Source organism: Sporothrix brasiliensis (genome assembly GCF_000820605.1).
Source record: "Sporothrix brasiliensis 5110 chromosome Unknown Cont20, whole genome shotgun sequence".
Lineage (NCBI taxonomy): Eukaryota > Fungi > Ascomycota > Sordariomycetes > Ophiostomatales > Ophiostomataceae > Sporothrix > Sporothrix brasiliensis.
The window spans coordinates 3,877,115-3,892,586 of NW_024467139.1; the positions used below are offsets into that span (position 1 = coordinate 3,877,115).

Below are 15,472 nucleotides of genomic sequence, written 5' to 3' on the forward strand. Positions count from 1 at the left end.
TCCTCCTTTACTTGTCATTGTTCACAGACTCAGGTTCTGAACTCATTCGTTGTTGCATTTGTTCCTGCCACAATTTTCCCTAGTTGTTCGTTCGTGAACCTGCGGTTTTCACACGGTCATCCTTTTTATTATCTTATCTCGCTTGACCACCTCGTTCATTGTATTGCTCGGTCTTTTGCAAGGAAGACGTGCTTTGTTTCCTCTTTCTCGTTGCAGCTGCTACGTTTTCTTTCACTCATGACTTGATCTTCCTTTGATCATTGCTGCTACTCGAATCAGCAAACTTAATCTTGTTTGTTTACTCAGTCTTTCAACTTCGAAGCACCCTGTTCACGTTCTTTCTTCCGCCTGATGTTGAACAAGCACGGCAAGTCACAAATACGTCACTGCGCCTCTCTTTTTACTTATTTTTCCATACTCTCTTTCTCTCACTTCGGAAACTTTTGCTTGGCTTGACTCAATCTCCATTTACACAAAATCTATTAAGACAGCTGGATTTCTGTCCTCGACCCTTTCCACCGACACTAGTTCTCGATTTCCTTCCCTAATTTCGTCTTTCCATCGTCTTTTTTCTAGACACTCATTCAAACAAACATCAGAAGCTGGCCTTTTGCCTTCTCACGCATTATCAACCAAATATCAACAAATCCGAATAAGATCCGACCAAGCCGCAGGATGCTCGCATCCATGCTTCTGCTCCTCCTTGCAGCTACCGCTGTCGTCGAGGCTAGTCCGCTCGGCCCCTTTGGCCTCCGCCAGCCTCATCGGCCCATCGTTGCACGCCGTGATGCATTTTTCAACGACACGACTAGCACCTCCAGCGCGTCTACTGTTCAGGATATCCCGACCACGACTAGTGAATCCCCCAATTTATCATCTTTCGTAGCTACGGCCTCGCTTTCATCGACAGTCAGCCTGGGCCCGCTCAAGAGCGACAGCTCGTACAGCACCTTGCCGAGTTTCTCACCGAGTGTCCCGCCCATATTTCCTTCGACATCGACTTCGTCCACATTGTCCGAGACGCCGCACTCCTTACCATCGCCGACTTCTCTTGAGGTCATACCAGCTGGCAACCAGACATCTGAAACATTCACGCCGCCAGCGACATCGCCAACCACACCCGCACTTCCTGCAAACAGCTCAGAGTCTGTTTCGACAACTGCCATCCCTTCGCATACATCCCTACCTGCTGTGGTTACTCCTTCCACAAACGCTACGGAGCCGTTCGGTGTACCCGCGCACTCTTCACTGCCAAAGACAACTTCTGCCTCGAACGGGACTGCCACAAGCGCAACGACTCCGGCGGGTACCACCTCCCCTCAGTCCTCACTACCACATGCGATACCGACGACGAACGTGACAACAAACAAGACGGTACCAATTGACGCCACATCTCATTCGTCGCTGCCACAGACGACAACGGTGTCAAACTCAACCTCCACGAACGCAACGGCGCCCGCCAAGACTTCCTCCCAGTCATCGCTCTCCCCAACGGTAACGCCGCATCCAGCTTCCAATGTTACATCCAATGCCACTGTTCCTGCCGTTGATGTTTCCTCAACCCCGACACCGTCAGTGCCTGTCTCCAACCATACGACTGTCGCATCATCACTGTCACCGTCATCCAGCCCTGGCACAAACACGACTTCGGTATCCAACAGCACAGTGTCAGTCGTTCCTTCGGGCGGTTCTGCTAACAATGATACATCGATTATGACTACGCAAACTGCTTCAAAGTTGTCTTCGTCGTCCTCTCCGTTGTCGTCTTCTTTAACGCCAGAAGAGTTTTCAACGACTCCCGTAGTGCCTAACAGGACGTCATTTTCCACATCTTCGATAATTTTGTCCTCGCCATTCTTGCCATCTTTTCCATCTTCAACGTCGTCCATCCCGTCGGTTTTCACGACTTCAGTGTTTTCATCTTCCTTACCAACACTGTCTCTCACATCAGCGCTATCGTCGCTGGCTACAACTACCTCTCTACCCCGGACACCAACCGGTGCAGCGAATTCCCAGGTTCCAACGTTTCGCTCAAGGACGGCTATGCCTACTAGCACTGCTTCACCCGATGTCTATGCAGCAAACGTGGGATTTGCTAAGAATGATAATGCCGCCTACGCCAATCTGACCCTCGAATCACGCTGCACAGAGAATCAGGTTGCGTGTATCGGTGGTAATGTCATGAAGTGCGATGCCACCTCAAATATCTTTATCTTGATTGCAACCTGTGATCCAGCTTCAGGGACAAGCTGCTTCGCCATGCCGGACCCATACGAGTCCGGTGTCGATATTGGTTGCGTCAACGTGCAGACGGCTGAGGCGGTTCTCGGCATCACAGTTGACTCACCGGCTGCCTCGTCTTCATCACCGTCACAATCAACAACAAACTCACCATCCATTTCTTACACCGGCACGACGACATCTAGGCTTCGATTGACTCTAACTACTTTTATAACCAAGTCGATCTCCAACACGCCCACTGCTGTAGCCCTGTCCACAGCATCTACATCGACGACCAAGTCGACTGCAAAGTCTACGTCCAAGTCTACTGTATCTCAGGCCACACCCTCTACATCTACGACCCCCGCTGAACCGAGTGCCCAGACATCTTCCGGAGGGCCAGTGGTGGTCGTCCCCGTGACAACGACGTCGCTTTCATACACCCCGCATCTCTATACTGCGATTGCAGGTGGTACAACGGCGTCGCCAGCCTCCGCTTCATCATCGCCAGGAGTGTTTCACACAGATGCTCCAGCAGCAGCAGCACCTCCCACGGTGATCACAAACGTCAACACAAACACACAAGCAACCGTCACAATTATCCAGACGGTCAGCATCCACGACACAGTGACCAAGGATGTTACGACCACGGCTACAATCACAGCGACCACCACCGAGACTGAGGCAGCTACTACATTTACCCAGCGTGTGAATGTTATTGGTTAGAGTGGTGTGGCGCACTTGAGCTGTATTGGAACAAACGTTCACTTTTCCTCCTTTGTCTCTTGTTTCGATCAAACTTTTCTGGTTAACCTTTTTAGACTATCTTTATTCTCTCAAAAACCAGGACAAGGTTGTCTTGCCCTTCTTTGTACTTGTTTTGGACTTTGTTTGTTGATGCCCGTAGGCTCTCAGGGTTTTGATATCGACGGATCCTTATTTTTTGGATTATCTATTTTGATTTTGATTTCTCATTTCTCTAAAAAAAAAAATACCAAATTATCTGCGATAATCTTTTAGCCAAATAAAATCCAAAAAAGGAAATGAAAATAGCACGTCTTGAGAATAAACAGTAAAATGCCTCCTAGTCTTCCTTTTATCACCAACGAATGCCATGGTGTGTATCGGTGCACCTGCCTGAGACGGTCTGCCATCCGTGTAAGTCGCGCCTTCTGCACATCAAATCCTCTGCAAGCCTTCCGTTTAAAGTATTTTGTCCCCCTCAACTCTGAAAACGAGCACGTGATAAAGCTTACTTCCCTTTTTGCCAAACAGTAGCATTTCACAAAGCTTGGCCTTCTCTTTTCCCGAATTACTGTATTTTGCACATCTTCTCATCACAACATCATCAGTTATTTGTGTGCTTCCACCACGGCCCATCATCAGAGCTATTCCTTACGCGATTATCTGTACGATTCTGTCTCCGTCATGATATAAGTGGGGCACCTTAGCACTAGACCGCCGTCGCAAAAACCGACCGTCCAAAGGCGGTGGCTCAATTTGGGCAGCGTTTTAGCCATTCTGGAGGCCGGCAGAAAAAAATCCAGCGTTGCGATTCCGAAGATCTAGTGTTTGAGCAGCTCTCCTCTGCATCCTTTGCTGCACCTTTTGCACATTGGCACCTCTCCCTTGGTATCTGAAACGTCTCTGACGTTCCATACCGTCCCAACTACCGCCACGATGGATTCTGAGGACTTCAAGGCCCAACAGCAAAAGATCCATGCTGCGCTCGTTGCCGTAAATCGTTCCGTCAACGGCATTGCCTCCGAAGATCTCACCTTCCTGCGCACCGTCAATCCGTCTGTTGCCGGCGAGCTCGATGAACAGGCGGCACGCCTTTTGCGCCTCTCCAATGGCCTTCTCAAGTCGGCTGCAGGGGCCACCGGAAAACGCGCTGCGCCCCAGCTCGATGACGCCGACGACGTCGACCTTAACTGGCGCGGCGTTGTCGACGTGATTGACGGCCTGCTCGAGAAAGCCGACACCACCCTTGACGAATACACCGGCCTCCTCAAGCGCAAGGATGCACCTACTGCTGAAGGTGGCTCCGACTCCAAGAAACCCAAGCAGCAAGGCGCCGGAGCAACGGGTGCCTCGGGCGCCGGCACAGACCGTCTCGACTGGAACATTCGCCGCGCCAACATTCCGAAGCCGCAGGAGTTGTTCGAGCGCAAGCCCGACAACTTTGACAAGGGTCCCTGGAAGCCGATTCTGACGACAAAGCCACATGCGATTGTGCCACTCGAGGACAGCCTGACGACGTTTGTCGACGAATACAACCTGACGCAGTTCAAGCACCCATACGAAGCCGAGATCAAACAACTACACTACCCTGAAGCCGTCCACAAGTCTCACGAACCTATCCTCTACCAGCCCGTCGAGTCTACGTCCGCTGTTTGGGTTGACACCTTTGAGGGTGTTGAGGCCATGCTCGCAGAGCTGCGCGAAGCCGACGTGATCGCGGTCGATCTTGAGCACCACGACTTCCGCACCTACAATGGCCTGCTGTCACTCATGCAGGTCAGCACCCGCACCAAGGACTGGATTGTCGACACCTTGCAGCCCTGGCGCCACCGTCTCGAGATTCTCAACGAAGTCTTTGCCGACCCCACCAAGCTCAAGGTCTTCCACGGTGCCAGCAGTGACATTGTGTGGCTGCAGCGCGACCTTGGCCTCTACGTTGTTGGTCTCTTTGACACCTACTTTGCTTGTGACTGCCTCGAGTACAGCAAGCGCAGTCTGGCCTTCCTTCTCGAGCGCTTTGTCAACTTTGACGCCGACAAAAAGTACCAGATGGCCGACTGGCGCATCCGCCCGCTCCCCGAGGAAATGCTTTACTACGCCCGCTCCGATACCCACTACCTGCTGTACATCTACGACATGGTGCGCAACGAGTTGGCTTCCAAGTCCGACCGCACCAACCCCGAAAAGGACCTGACTTCATACGTTCTGAAAAAATCCAAGGAGGTTTCACTCTCCCGCCACGAGGCCTTGCTCTGCGACCCCGAGACCGGCATGGGCGCCCGCGGCTGGCTCAACACCCTTCTAAAAACCTATACTCTGCTGAGCGGAGAACAGTTTGCCGTTTATCGTGCACTCTACCAATGGCGCGATGATCTCGCACGGCGTTTGGACGAGAGCCCCGGATTCCTCATGCCCGTGCGTGTACTGTCCGACATTGCGCGCATTCTCCCACCGGATCGGAAAGCTCTGCTGAGCTTGCTGCACAACACGGCCCGCGTCACCAAGTCGTCCATGAACGAGATCTTCACGCTTATCCAGGATGCCCAGGCCCGCGGCGCTACGGGGCCCACATCGATTGAGTTCCTGCGGTCCGACGCCGTCGGTGCCCTGGTCAAGGCGAACCGGCATCTCAACTTTTCTGCGTCACACGCGGCCGGAACTAGTACGGGTGCTGCACTTGAAAAGCCGAAAACTGTCGAGCCTCTTCCGAACGTCACAGAACTGCGAAGTACGTTCTCGCAGCTCTGGGGCAAGAAACCAATTGGCGGGAAGAGGGATGGAAGCACTGGGGGTGAGGAGGCGGGTGGCGTGCCGATTGAGGCGCCGTGGTTCGTCCAGGCTGCCATCTCTATCACTGCAGACGGAGCAGCGCCGCCGACAGTCGCTCCTGCTCCCAACCCTGCCCCGGCCTCTAAGCCGATACCGTCAGAGGACTACATTGAGTTCCTGTCGCCGGCTCAGAAGGCTCAACCAGCACGGCCAGAGGCAGCGGATGCGACGCCAGCAGCGCCAGCACCCGCAGAAAAAGTCGACGAGATGAATGAGGACGAGGCAGATGAAGAAGAGGACGAAGGCGCTTTCACACTAAAGTGGGGCAAGAAGGACGGCAAGGCGGCTGCTTCGGCCGCAGATAACAAAAAGTTCTTGTCCGAAGCCCAAAAGCAGAAGCAGCTGAGAAAAAAGGAGAAGAAAGAGGCCCGGCGAGCGGCGAAACGGAGCAAGTCCGAGTCGGCTGGGTCAGGTCTCGAGATCGGCACGGGCGGCGAAGAGGGTGCGACGACACAGACATCAGATAGCGACGGCGGCGGTGCTCGCATCGACGCCACCGAGAACGATGACGAGGCCATGGCCGATGGCGTTGAGAATAACAGCGACTTTGTGCCGTTCAACTACGACACGGCCGGGTCGGTGCTACACCCAAAGAAGACGGCTGCCGACAAAAAGTCGCCAGCCAATGCCAAGAAGGTCTTCAACCCGTACGGTAGCAAGGGCGACGACGGGCCCAAGGCGGCGCGGCGGATGCACTTTGAGAAGATGGGCAAGACGGGCACCTTCAAGAAGTGAGGTAGGGAAAGGTGGCCGTGCGATTTCAAAATGGGACGTTGGAGAAGGTCCTCCCTCGGCGTTACTTTGTGCGTTCTTACGTTTCCGATTTGGCATTCTTTTGGCGTTTCGCTGGCGTTATCTTTGCTTGTTTTCTACTGTTCCACGGGTGCCTTGTGTACTTTTCTTGTACTTTTCGTTTCGTTTCTGTTTCGTGGCTTTGGCTATGTAGATAGGTATACCGTTTTCTTTCTCAGGCAATGCACTTGATGCTCGACCTGGGCTCAGTCTCAGGCGGAACCTACGTCGGCATTTTGTCTGTTTGTATCCTGTTTTCTATTTCGTAAACCGAAAGAACGTAGATTGACGCCGTCGACTGTGATGTTCGACGATTGTCGACATGACGTAGATACTCGGATACAGCGATATTGATATACGCCGCGGACCAAGACCCACTAAAATGCACCTTCCACTGAAGTGGCCAACTGACAGCTCCCTGGGAGCTCCTTCCTTATGCCCATTGACGCCAACAGCGACGACGACGACGACACATCGCCGCCTTCTTGACCACAATCTCGCCATTCTCGGATATAAGTACGACTCTTGGCCTTCTTTTCAACCACACTGTCGAATAAGAATGGTACGACTCCACGTGCGCGCAAGATGACGACCTCCTCGGACGCACCGCTGGTGGTCTTCCCTTTTGGCGAGCCCGACCCCCGCCTTGAGGACTACCTCGACGACAAGCTGCAGTCCACGGCCGACCTCGACACGCTGGATGCGCTGCTCCAGGGGGTGAACCTGCAGCATGATCAGCTGCAGACCCAACTTGACGATGCTGCGCGTGCTCTGGAGGACGCCCGCGGCGCGGCTGCTTCGCAACGAAATGCCCTCCAAGTTGCTCTAGCCGAGTTTGACGGCCTCGAAGACGATATTACGCGGCGCCTCGCTGTGGCTAACGCGGAAAACGCGGCGCCCGAGGCCGTTGTGCAGCGACTGACGGGGCCCATGGAGCACCTCCAGCGCGTCACCCTGGCACACGACTATTTGGTGCTGCTACAAGACGTCGGTCGACTGGCCGACGCGGCTCGCGCTGCATTGCCCGACCGGCCCAAGGACGCGCTGGCACCATATACACGGCTGAGACGGTTGGCCACGCGTTTGGTGGAGTTGCAAGGCGCTGCGGCCGATACGGGGGCACCTGCTGCGCATCTGGTGGCCCATGTGGGTTCCGTGGCGGATGGGTTGTGGGCGGAAATGAATGCGACGATGCGTAGCGATTTTGCGGCATTGCTCGAGAAGCGCGGCTGGCCCAGCGGCGTGGACGCGGCGGTTCCTGCAGACGAGACGTGGCGGGATGGATTTGGGAAGCTTGTCGATCTTCAGGTGCCCGAGATCCTCGAACGGTCCGCTGTCTCGTCTTCTTCTTCTTCTTCCTCTTCCTCCTCTCCCCAAAGCGAACCTCTCCCACTTTTACCCATCGATGTCATGGCACAAATCTTTATCAAGGAGTTCCGATACCATTTCTTGACAGACGGCCGACGGACAAGCGAACCTCGACAGTTTGGCGATGTGTGCTGCCCCTGGTTTCTCGAGCGGGTCGAGACGTGGTCCGACTTTTTGCGGGCGAGTTTTGCGGACCTGTTGGCGGACCGCTTTGAAGGCACCGGCGCGGGAGATAAGATGGCCTACGTCGACCCTGTGTGCGCCCTGGTGGCTTCCCTGCTGCCAGTGATGCGCGAAAAGGTGCAGCAGACGGTTGTCTATGCCGTGGCACAGCTCCACCAGCAGAGACAGCAATTGGAGCAGCAGCAAGGTGCCGACATCGCGGGATCTGCGCCCGTTCTCACGACACCCACATTCCTGGGTAACTTGATCGTGCAGCTGCTTGCCTTTGATGAGGAGCTGCGGACGCGATTTGGCTACGACGGTGGGTTGGGCAGCTCGTCAGCGTCGTCAGCTCGCTACTGGCCCGGCCTGGCAGGCGGACCGGGCGGCGTGCTCGACCTGCACTTCTCTCTGTGGCTGCAGGCCGAGAAGGAATATGCGCTCTCGCGGTACCGCGAGATTGTAGATGGCACATCGCAGGCCGCGCTGGATGCTCGCGCCACGATTGACTACGATTACAGTGGCGCCGGGCGGACAAAGCCGACCCTGGCTGCCGTGCACGTTGTCGACTTGCTGCGGGCAGTGACGGGCCAGTACCGCTACTTGCGCAAGTTCCACCACCGTCTGCGATTTTTGATCGACATTCAGATCACGTTGCTCGACGCCTACGATGAGCGTCTGCGCGGTTCGCTCGAGACGTACGCGTCCATGACGTCGGCCGTCGGGCGCACGCTGCACGGCGTAACCAAGGAGCAGCTGGCGACTCTCGAGGGTACGGGCGGGCTCGAGGCGCTCTGCCGCGTGTTTGGCAGTGCGGACCACTTGATAAACACGCTGCGTGAGTGGGCCAACGAGGAGTTCTTTGTCACACTCTACAACGAGCTGGAGACGCGGTCCAAAAAGGCCGAGCAGGCCGAGCGGGCCGGAGGGACGGGCCAGCTGGGTGGTGGCCTCAGCGTGAGCAATGTGCGCGATCGTACCGCATCGTCGGCTGCCGTCAATGGCGGCGCCCACAAGAACCACGGCGACGGCAACATGGACGAGGACAACCTTTTTGACGGTACCATCCAGGCGTTTAAGCAGCGGCGCAAGGCTGCACAGGACTTTCTCGTGTCGACACTGGCCAACTCGCACCGCAAGGCGTTCCGCCCATACGTTCTGCGGACGCAGTGGACGACGGTCGCCGGGAATGGCCGCGGAAGTATCGACGACAGCAGCGACGCTTCTGCGACTGTATCTGGTGCTGGCGCAGTCATCTCCCCGGCTGATCTTGCCATCACACCGGAACTTGACGAGCCTCTGCGCATCATCCGGCGCAACCTCGAGTTCCTGGCCCGCGCACTCGGCACGGTGCCGCTGCGGCGCGTTGTACGCGGTGCCTTTGAGAAGCTGCAAGACCATCTCTGGGGCGATGTGCTCATGGCCAACAAGTTCACGACACTGGGCGCCGCACAGTTTGCGCGTGACATCTCGGCCGTGGTCTCGACGGTGGAGCGACAGGTGCCTTTGGGATCCACGGCACTCGAGGGCCTGCGTGAAGGCGTGGCGCTGTTGAACTTGCCTGTATCGGTGCCGGCCGACGCTAGCAGTGACGACAGAGCTTCCATCACTCTTCAGCAGGCTAATGACCGCATGTTTGTTGACAACACAGAAGCGAAAAAGCTGCTGCAAGAGCTCCAGTTGACGACACTGACGCCGTCGACAGGACGAAATATTATACAGCGGAGGATCGAGAGTAGTGGATGAGCATTTTGAAGCGTTTTGTTTTATCATTTTGTATTTCTTCTTTCCTGTTCAACAAGCCTGCGCTGAAGCTGTAATTATAGAACGGGTTAAATGATTTTCGGTATGCCCAAACACGAGAGAAAATGTCGAAACCAGCATAGATATCCCCAACGTCGACAAAACGAAATAAAATAAAATGCCGAATTTTTTCCAGAATCGAAACCCGGTGCCGTTTAGCACTGTACTTTTGTCGCATCCGTACACCACGAGTGTTGAAATTTCGTCGCTGCGACGTAGTTCTCCATTATCCACACCGTATCATCTTTCTCTAAATATCCACTAGCACCCTCCCACACCCCAAGATGGGGTCCTAGTTGATCGCCCGCATCGTGGCTTCGACAACGGCAAAGGTTCCCGCACTCACGGGCATGGCACGCAGCAGCGTCGGTGCCAGGCCGCGCCAGAAGCCGCGTGCGCCTTCAGTCCGGAACGTCTGCGCCACGCAGTCGCGCAGGCTCTTGTAGCGCTGGTCGGCCGGCCGCAGCGCGTCTGTCTGCATCTTGCTCTTGATCACGTCAAAGGGATACGACGACAGCCACAGCGCCTCGCCCGCGAGACCGCCGTAAAAGGCCACCTTGTATGCCGGCACATCCTTGCGCTCGATCTTGTTGCGCGCCGCGTCCGTGTTCATGAGGTACTCAAACGTCGTGAACCACACGCCGTACGCCTGCGCCTCACGGTACACCGTCACCACCTGGCCGCGGTACAGGCCACGCGCCACGCCGCCGCCCTGCGAAACGAGCTTCTTCACGCAGTCCACGGGACCATGGTACAGCCGCTCGGCAGCGCTGTGGGGTTGTGTCTGCAGGCGGATACGGACGTGCTCGATAGGGCCCGAGAGCACCGAGTTGGCGATACCGGCGAACGCGCCGGAGGCGTAGTATTGACCGTAGGAGAGGTCGCCCTTCTTGGCGGGGCCAGCGAGGTTGCGGGCCTCGAACCACCGGCGCGCCTGGTGGAAGGCACCGAACTGAACGGACACGCAGGCACCGATACCGAGGAGGGGGGTCAGGGTACCCTTGTAGAAGGCGAGAGGGCCCTCGGTCTTCCAGATGGCTGTGGCGGCACTGAGGGCGTTGGGATAGGCGCTGGTGGTCTGCAGACGGACCTTTACAATATCAAACGGCTGGCCTGGCAAGAGACGGTTAGCAATGCGGATGCGGCCATGGAGCTTGAAGCAAAGGAGGGTCTCGGGGAGAATTTCCAAACCAAAAAAAAAAAAAAAAAAAAAAAAAAAAAAAAAAAAAACTTACCGATGAGGACCTGGGCCACGCCGCCAGCAGCACCGGCAACGAGATCCTTGACCGTCTGCAGGCTGCTGCCTTCTTGAGCGTCGACGGACATGGCTGTGAGGAGAGAAAGAGAGGCAAGGCAGGGGCTGGGGTGCAGAAGTATGCCAGGAGCTGGCTGGTCGGAGATGCGATTACGGCGACCTTCGAACGAAGTCGTGAAGAGGGCAAGGCTTTCGAGCAGTCGCAATTGCAGTTCTGATCGCAGACGGGTGCAATTGGTCGTCGTAACGAGATATGTCGAAGGGCATAAAACTCGCAGCAAGACCGGGAAGAAAAGCGAGTAAGAAAAGAGAGTTGTTGACGGAGAGAAAGACTGCGGTCAGAAGGGGCAGGAAGTGGATGCCAAGCCTGTGATTGCGGCTTCTGTCAGTATCGCGATAGCGGAGCAGGCCCGATTTTGTTCCTTCCCCCAAGATCTGTTTTTGTTACATTTTTTTACTACTTTTGCCCACGCCGCGCTGTTCGTTCTTTCCCGCTAATTAGGTTCCTTAATCTAGCTCTTGCCGGCAATCGTCAATGGCGAAAGGGGAAGGAGACGGCGATGGAAGCCAGAGACAAGAGGGGCAGGAGCTATCGCCCGTCAGGTACGACGTATTGCACGGCCTAGTGTCGCTTTAAGGAAGAGGTTCGCCTGCACCTGCTAAAAACTTTTTTTTTGAAAGTCGCCGTCCTAGGCAATCAGCGCTCCATGCGGCAAAAATTGCGTGCTCCGGCCTAAGCAAAATCCGCCATCGGCTGCTAGCTATTGTGCAACGGGCAGCCGCGATGCGCTAGTAGCCGCTGCGCGGCCGGGAACGTGCGACGGGCGGCGCAATCTGATGATGTAAGCGCCGAAAGCCCTGTGTTCTGCAGTTCATAACACTGCTCCATCAACATTACATATCGTTCCCTGTACAATATAGATGCCGTGGGAAATGCAAGGGGCTCAATTCTATTCACGCGGCAGACAGCTGTGCCCGTCGTGTACTTTTTTTTCAGTCCCCTATGTTCATTTTGTATGGCCGTAAATGACTTTCATAATCATGTCGCTCTATTGTGAATTCAAGCTACAATGGTATTCTCCTTTTTTTGAGAGCCCTTACACCCGGCTGATTTTGTTGCCGCTTTGCTGCTCGTTGGCCGCCTGTGCCACGTTTTGGATGGCCTCCTTGAGCTTGGCCACCACCTCTGGCTGGTTACTAAAGGCCGTCTGCAGCAGCTCGTCCAGCTCGCGCTCAATCTTGGCCACGTTCTTACCGCCAAGCTTGCGCGACGTGCCGTCGTAGATCTGCTTGCCCCACCGCTGCGTAAACGCATTGATCGACCGCCGCAGTGCCTCATCCAGCTGCTCACTTACGTCCTGGTCGGCAGCGCTGGGCGCGACGGGGCCGTTGGGAAGCATACCGAGAACCCCGCCCTGCGTCGAGCCTGCCATGCTACCAACAACCGATGCGGCCTTGCCCGAGACACTGGCATATCCGTTGCCGGCCACCGTCGCAGCCGCCGCCGCCGACCCGGCGACAGCGCCCGTCGCACGCGACCAGAGCGATGTGCCGGGGATGAACGTGCTAAAGTAGCCGACAAGGTTCGTGGCCAGGCTCAGGGCGTCCCAGATCTGGCCAAAGTGCTGCATGGCGCCGACGCCACTGCCGTCGTTGCGGATGTCGCCAATCTCGAGCGACAGCAGCTCGTTCTTCAGGATGAGCAGGTTCTTGATCATAAACAGGTCCGGATCTGTGCTGATGCGCGCTGACTTAATGCGCGCCTCTGCTCGTTGCAATGCCAGTATGGTCTCTTTGACAATCTTGAATACGACAGGGCTGTTGCGTTGCTGCAGGGAGGGAATGCCATGTTAGCTACTACTCGTATAGGGACTGTTTATAACAAAAAAAAAAAAAAAAAAAAAAAACAAAAGAGACACAGGGCAACGGAACGTACGCATCGCTCTTTCGGCATGGCCTGGTCAAACATGACAAGCAGCTCGATCGCACGGCGCACGGGTGGGTATGCATTGGATGCAGCCTGGCCGTTGGCAACAGGCGCAATCTTGAGCGCCTCCGGCACCACAGGGACCTTGGTGATCGTCTTGGCGACCTCGGCCTCGAACAGCGCGTCGGCGAAGACCCACAGGTGCTCGGCGAGCAGCCGTGCTGCCATTTGCCGGCTGTGCGACGCGAGGTACGACGTGTCGTTACCACCGTTGTCGACGTCGCTGCCACCGCCGTTGTTGTCGTCGTCGTCGTAGTCGAGGAGAAGGTATTCGTGCGTGACCCAGCCGAGCACGTTGCAGACAACGGCCAAATCGTTGGCCGCAGACAGCGCAGCCTGCAACAGCGTCGCCAGCGGCACAACGTTGACGGCATTGACCAAGTCGCTGCGGTAGGCGCGTAGTGTAGCGAAGACCGAATTCGTGTTCGCGCTATACTGCGGTTCGACGGCAAACACCCTGGCAAAGAGCAGAACCTCGTGGTACGAGCGTTCGAAGCTCTGCCTTATGAAACCGCGCGAGGCCGTCTCCACAGACGTAGATCCATTGGCCGACTTGGCGTCCTTGGTGTCTGCTTGGAAAGCGCCCAGCTCCTGCTGCACAATCGGCCGCAGAATTTGGTCGCGCCACTGTAGATATGTGCGAAAGATGTTGTTGGCCGTGTTTGAGTAGATGGAGTAGCTTTGGTGCTCTGTACGCGCAGCGCCAAGTTGCGTGTAGGCACTGGCAATGACCTGCTGCACATTGGGCACGAGCGAATAGGAGGACTCGACGAGCAGCTCCTCAAAGCGACCATACGCGAGCGCATGCTGCGCGGCGTCCGACTTGGTGGCCGCGATCTGCTTCGACAGCTCAGTCGACACCTTGTCGAGGCGTGCGGTAAAGCCTACCTCGAGCAAGTGCAGAGACTTTGTGAGGAGGGACTGGTAACGGGCGAGATAGGATTCTGCGTCGCGATACTCCTTCTGTGCAAGGGATATTATGTCAGCTGGGTGTCTAACGAATCACACGTTGTACGGTTCGGGTAGTGCCTTACATGATGCGCCATGAAATGGATGCACGAGTCCAAGCTAGTGAGAATCTCCGACAGCTCCTCGGTGTCGGCCAACCGACCTGCTCCAGGCGCGTTGAGCCGCCGCGTGGCGTTGTCGAGGTAGCCGTAGTAGTGCAGGTCCGTGCCGACCTCGTCAGCGAGCGTCTTGAGGCGGCGCTGTTCGGAGACGAGGTCGTCACACTGCGCCTGGAAAGAAGTCGTCTGTTCTTCGACGGACCGGAAGGAGTCTACCAGCGATGACAGCAACCGTAATGCCCCACTCGTGTCGTCGACAAGCTGGCCGAGGTGACGTTCGGTCATGTCGAGCTGGTCCCGGTATGTTCTGGCCATAGATGTATCAGCACCAAATCTTTACAAATTCAAACTCAGCTTGGGGCCCTTGCTTACAAAAATTCCTGCTGGCTGGCCTCGAGGAGCTCTGCGTCATGCGCGTCAAGCAGCACAGGCATTTCCTGTAGCTTTCGCCACTCCAACCCATCGTCCACTCCGAGAAGCGAGTCTGCGATGGCGAGTGCTTCCAACGAGACCTCATTCTTCCGCCGCTGCGTCCGCCTCCGGCTGATGCTGGGTGGCTTGTCCCGTCTGTTGTTCTTTTTTGCCGGTCCCGTTGCTGCTGTTGCTGTCGCTGTCGCTGTTTCTGTAGATAATGCTGCTGCTTCCGCTGCCGCTGCCGCCCACTTCGGACGTATGCTGGCCGCCTTTATGTCAGGGTACGATCGTGCGCGCCGTACCAGGCCATCTGCACGTGCCTGCAGAAAGATTTCGTCTTCGTGTTCTTCGGCATCCTCCTCGAAGAGGGAATCAAGCGTCTCTACTGTGTCGGTTTGTGGATTTGCGCCCTGTTCCGGGGTCGACTCTCTGTCAGCAAACGGTCCGCCTTGCCACCCCTCCGCCTTGCCACCCCTATCCGCAACCGCATCCTCCCGTCTTGTATCTTCCTCTTTCTCACTTCCCCCATCCCCTGCTCCCCACCACGAATTCCTCCAGCACAATCGTACTCACGTTTGGCTGTTGCAGGAGGGACGCCCGCCGTCGATGGCCTTGGCCCTGAGTACTGCTGCGTCGCTCTGTCGGGAAGCTGTACCATGTATCCTCGTACATTGTCGCAAGGGCCTGCCGCCTGTATGGGGCGACAGATTCATCCACGAGAGGATGTCGTCGGACAAGGGGGAGAGTCAGCGGTCGCAAAAGAGAGTTGTTCGAGAGCGATTGGGCGTCGTCGTGGCGTCGGCGTTGTAGTGTCGGCGTCGTAGAACGAGA

At 56.1% G+C, this 15,472-nt stretch overlaps 6 protein-coding genes across 6 annotated transcripts; 3 read left to right on the forward strand and 3 right to left on the reverse strand.

The window, feature by feature from the left end:
* Positions 1-1,394: 1,394 nt before the first annotated feature.
* SPBR_07942 (uncharacterized protein) lies at positions 1,395-1,889 on the reverse strand (the record flags this gene model as incomplete). The annotated part of the gene is made up of 1 exon (XM_040766195.1): positions 1,395-1,889. The coding sequence occupies one exon, from the start codon at positions 1,887-1,889 to the stop codon at positions 1,395-1,397; it is 495 nt and encodes a 164-aa protein (XP_040617029.1).
* Positions 1,890-2,259: 370 nt separating this feature from the next.
* On the forward strand, positions 2,260-2,946 carry SPBR_07844 (uncharacterized protein; the record flags this gene model as incomplete). Its single annotated transcript, XM_040766098.1, has 1 exon — positions 2,260-2,946. The coding sequence occupies one exon, from the start codon at positions 2,260-2,262 to the stop codon at positions 2,944-2,946; it is 687 nt and encodes a 228-aa protein (XP_040617030.1).
* Positions 2,947-3,900: 954 nt separating this feature from the next.
* SPBR_06629 (exosome complex exonuclease RRP6) lies at positions 3,901-6,528 on the forward strand (the record flags this gene model as incomplete). The annotated part of the gene is made up of 1 exon (XM_040764885.1): positions 3,901-6,528. One exon carries the CDS (start codon positions 3,901-3,903, stop codon positions 6,526-6,528), a length of 2,628 nt encoding a protein of 875 aa, XP_040617031.1.
* Positions 6,529-7,170: 642 nt separating this feature from the next.
* On the forward strand, positions 7,171-9,861 carry SPBR_06608 (uncharacterized protein; the record flags this gene model as incomplete). Its single annotated transcript, XM_040764864.1, has 2 exons — positions 7,171-7,913; positions 7,965-9,861. The coding sequence occupies 2 exons, from the start codon at positions 7,171-7,173 to the stop codon at positions 9,859-9,861; spliced, it is 2,640 nt and encodes an 879-aa protein (XP_040617032.1).
* A 349-nt stretch (positions 9,862-10,210) lies between these two features.
* SPBR_07569 (solute carrier family 25 (mitochondrial carnitine/acylcarnitine transporter), member 20/29) lies at positions 10,211-11,244 on the reverse strand (the record flags this gene model as incomplete). The annotated part of the gene is made up of 2 exons (XM_040765823.1): positions 10,211-11,031; positions 11,154-11,244. The coding sequence occupies 2 exons, from the start codon at positions 11,242-11,244 to the stop codon at positions 10,211-10,213; spliced, it is 912 nt and encodes a 303-aa protein (XP_040617033.1).
* A 1,026-nt stretch (positions 11,245-12,270) lies between these two features.
* Positions 12,271-15,313, reverse strand: SPBR_06534 (golgi family complex component; the record flags this gene model as incomplete). The annotated part of the gene is made up of 5 exons (XM_040764790.1): positions 12,271-13,002; positions 13,110-14,123; positions 14,195-14,534; positions 14,600-15,051; positions 15,215-15,313. The coding sequence occupies 5 exons, from the start codon at positions 15,311-15,313 to the stop codon at positions 12,271-12,273; spliced, it is 2,637 nt and encodes an 878-aa protein (XP_040617034.1).
* Between the last annotated feature and the right edge of the window lie 159 nt (positions 15,314-15,472).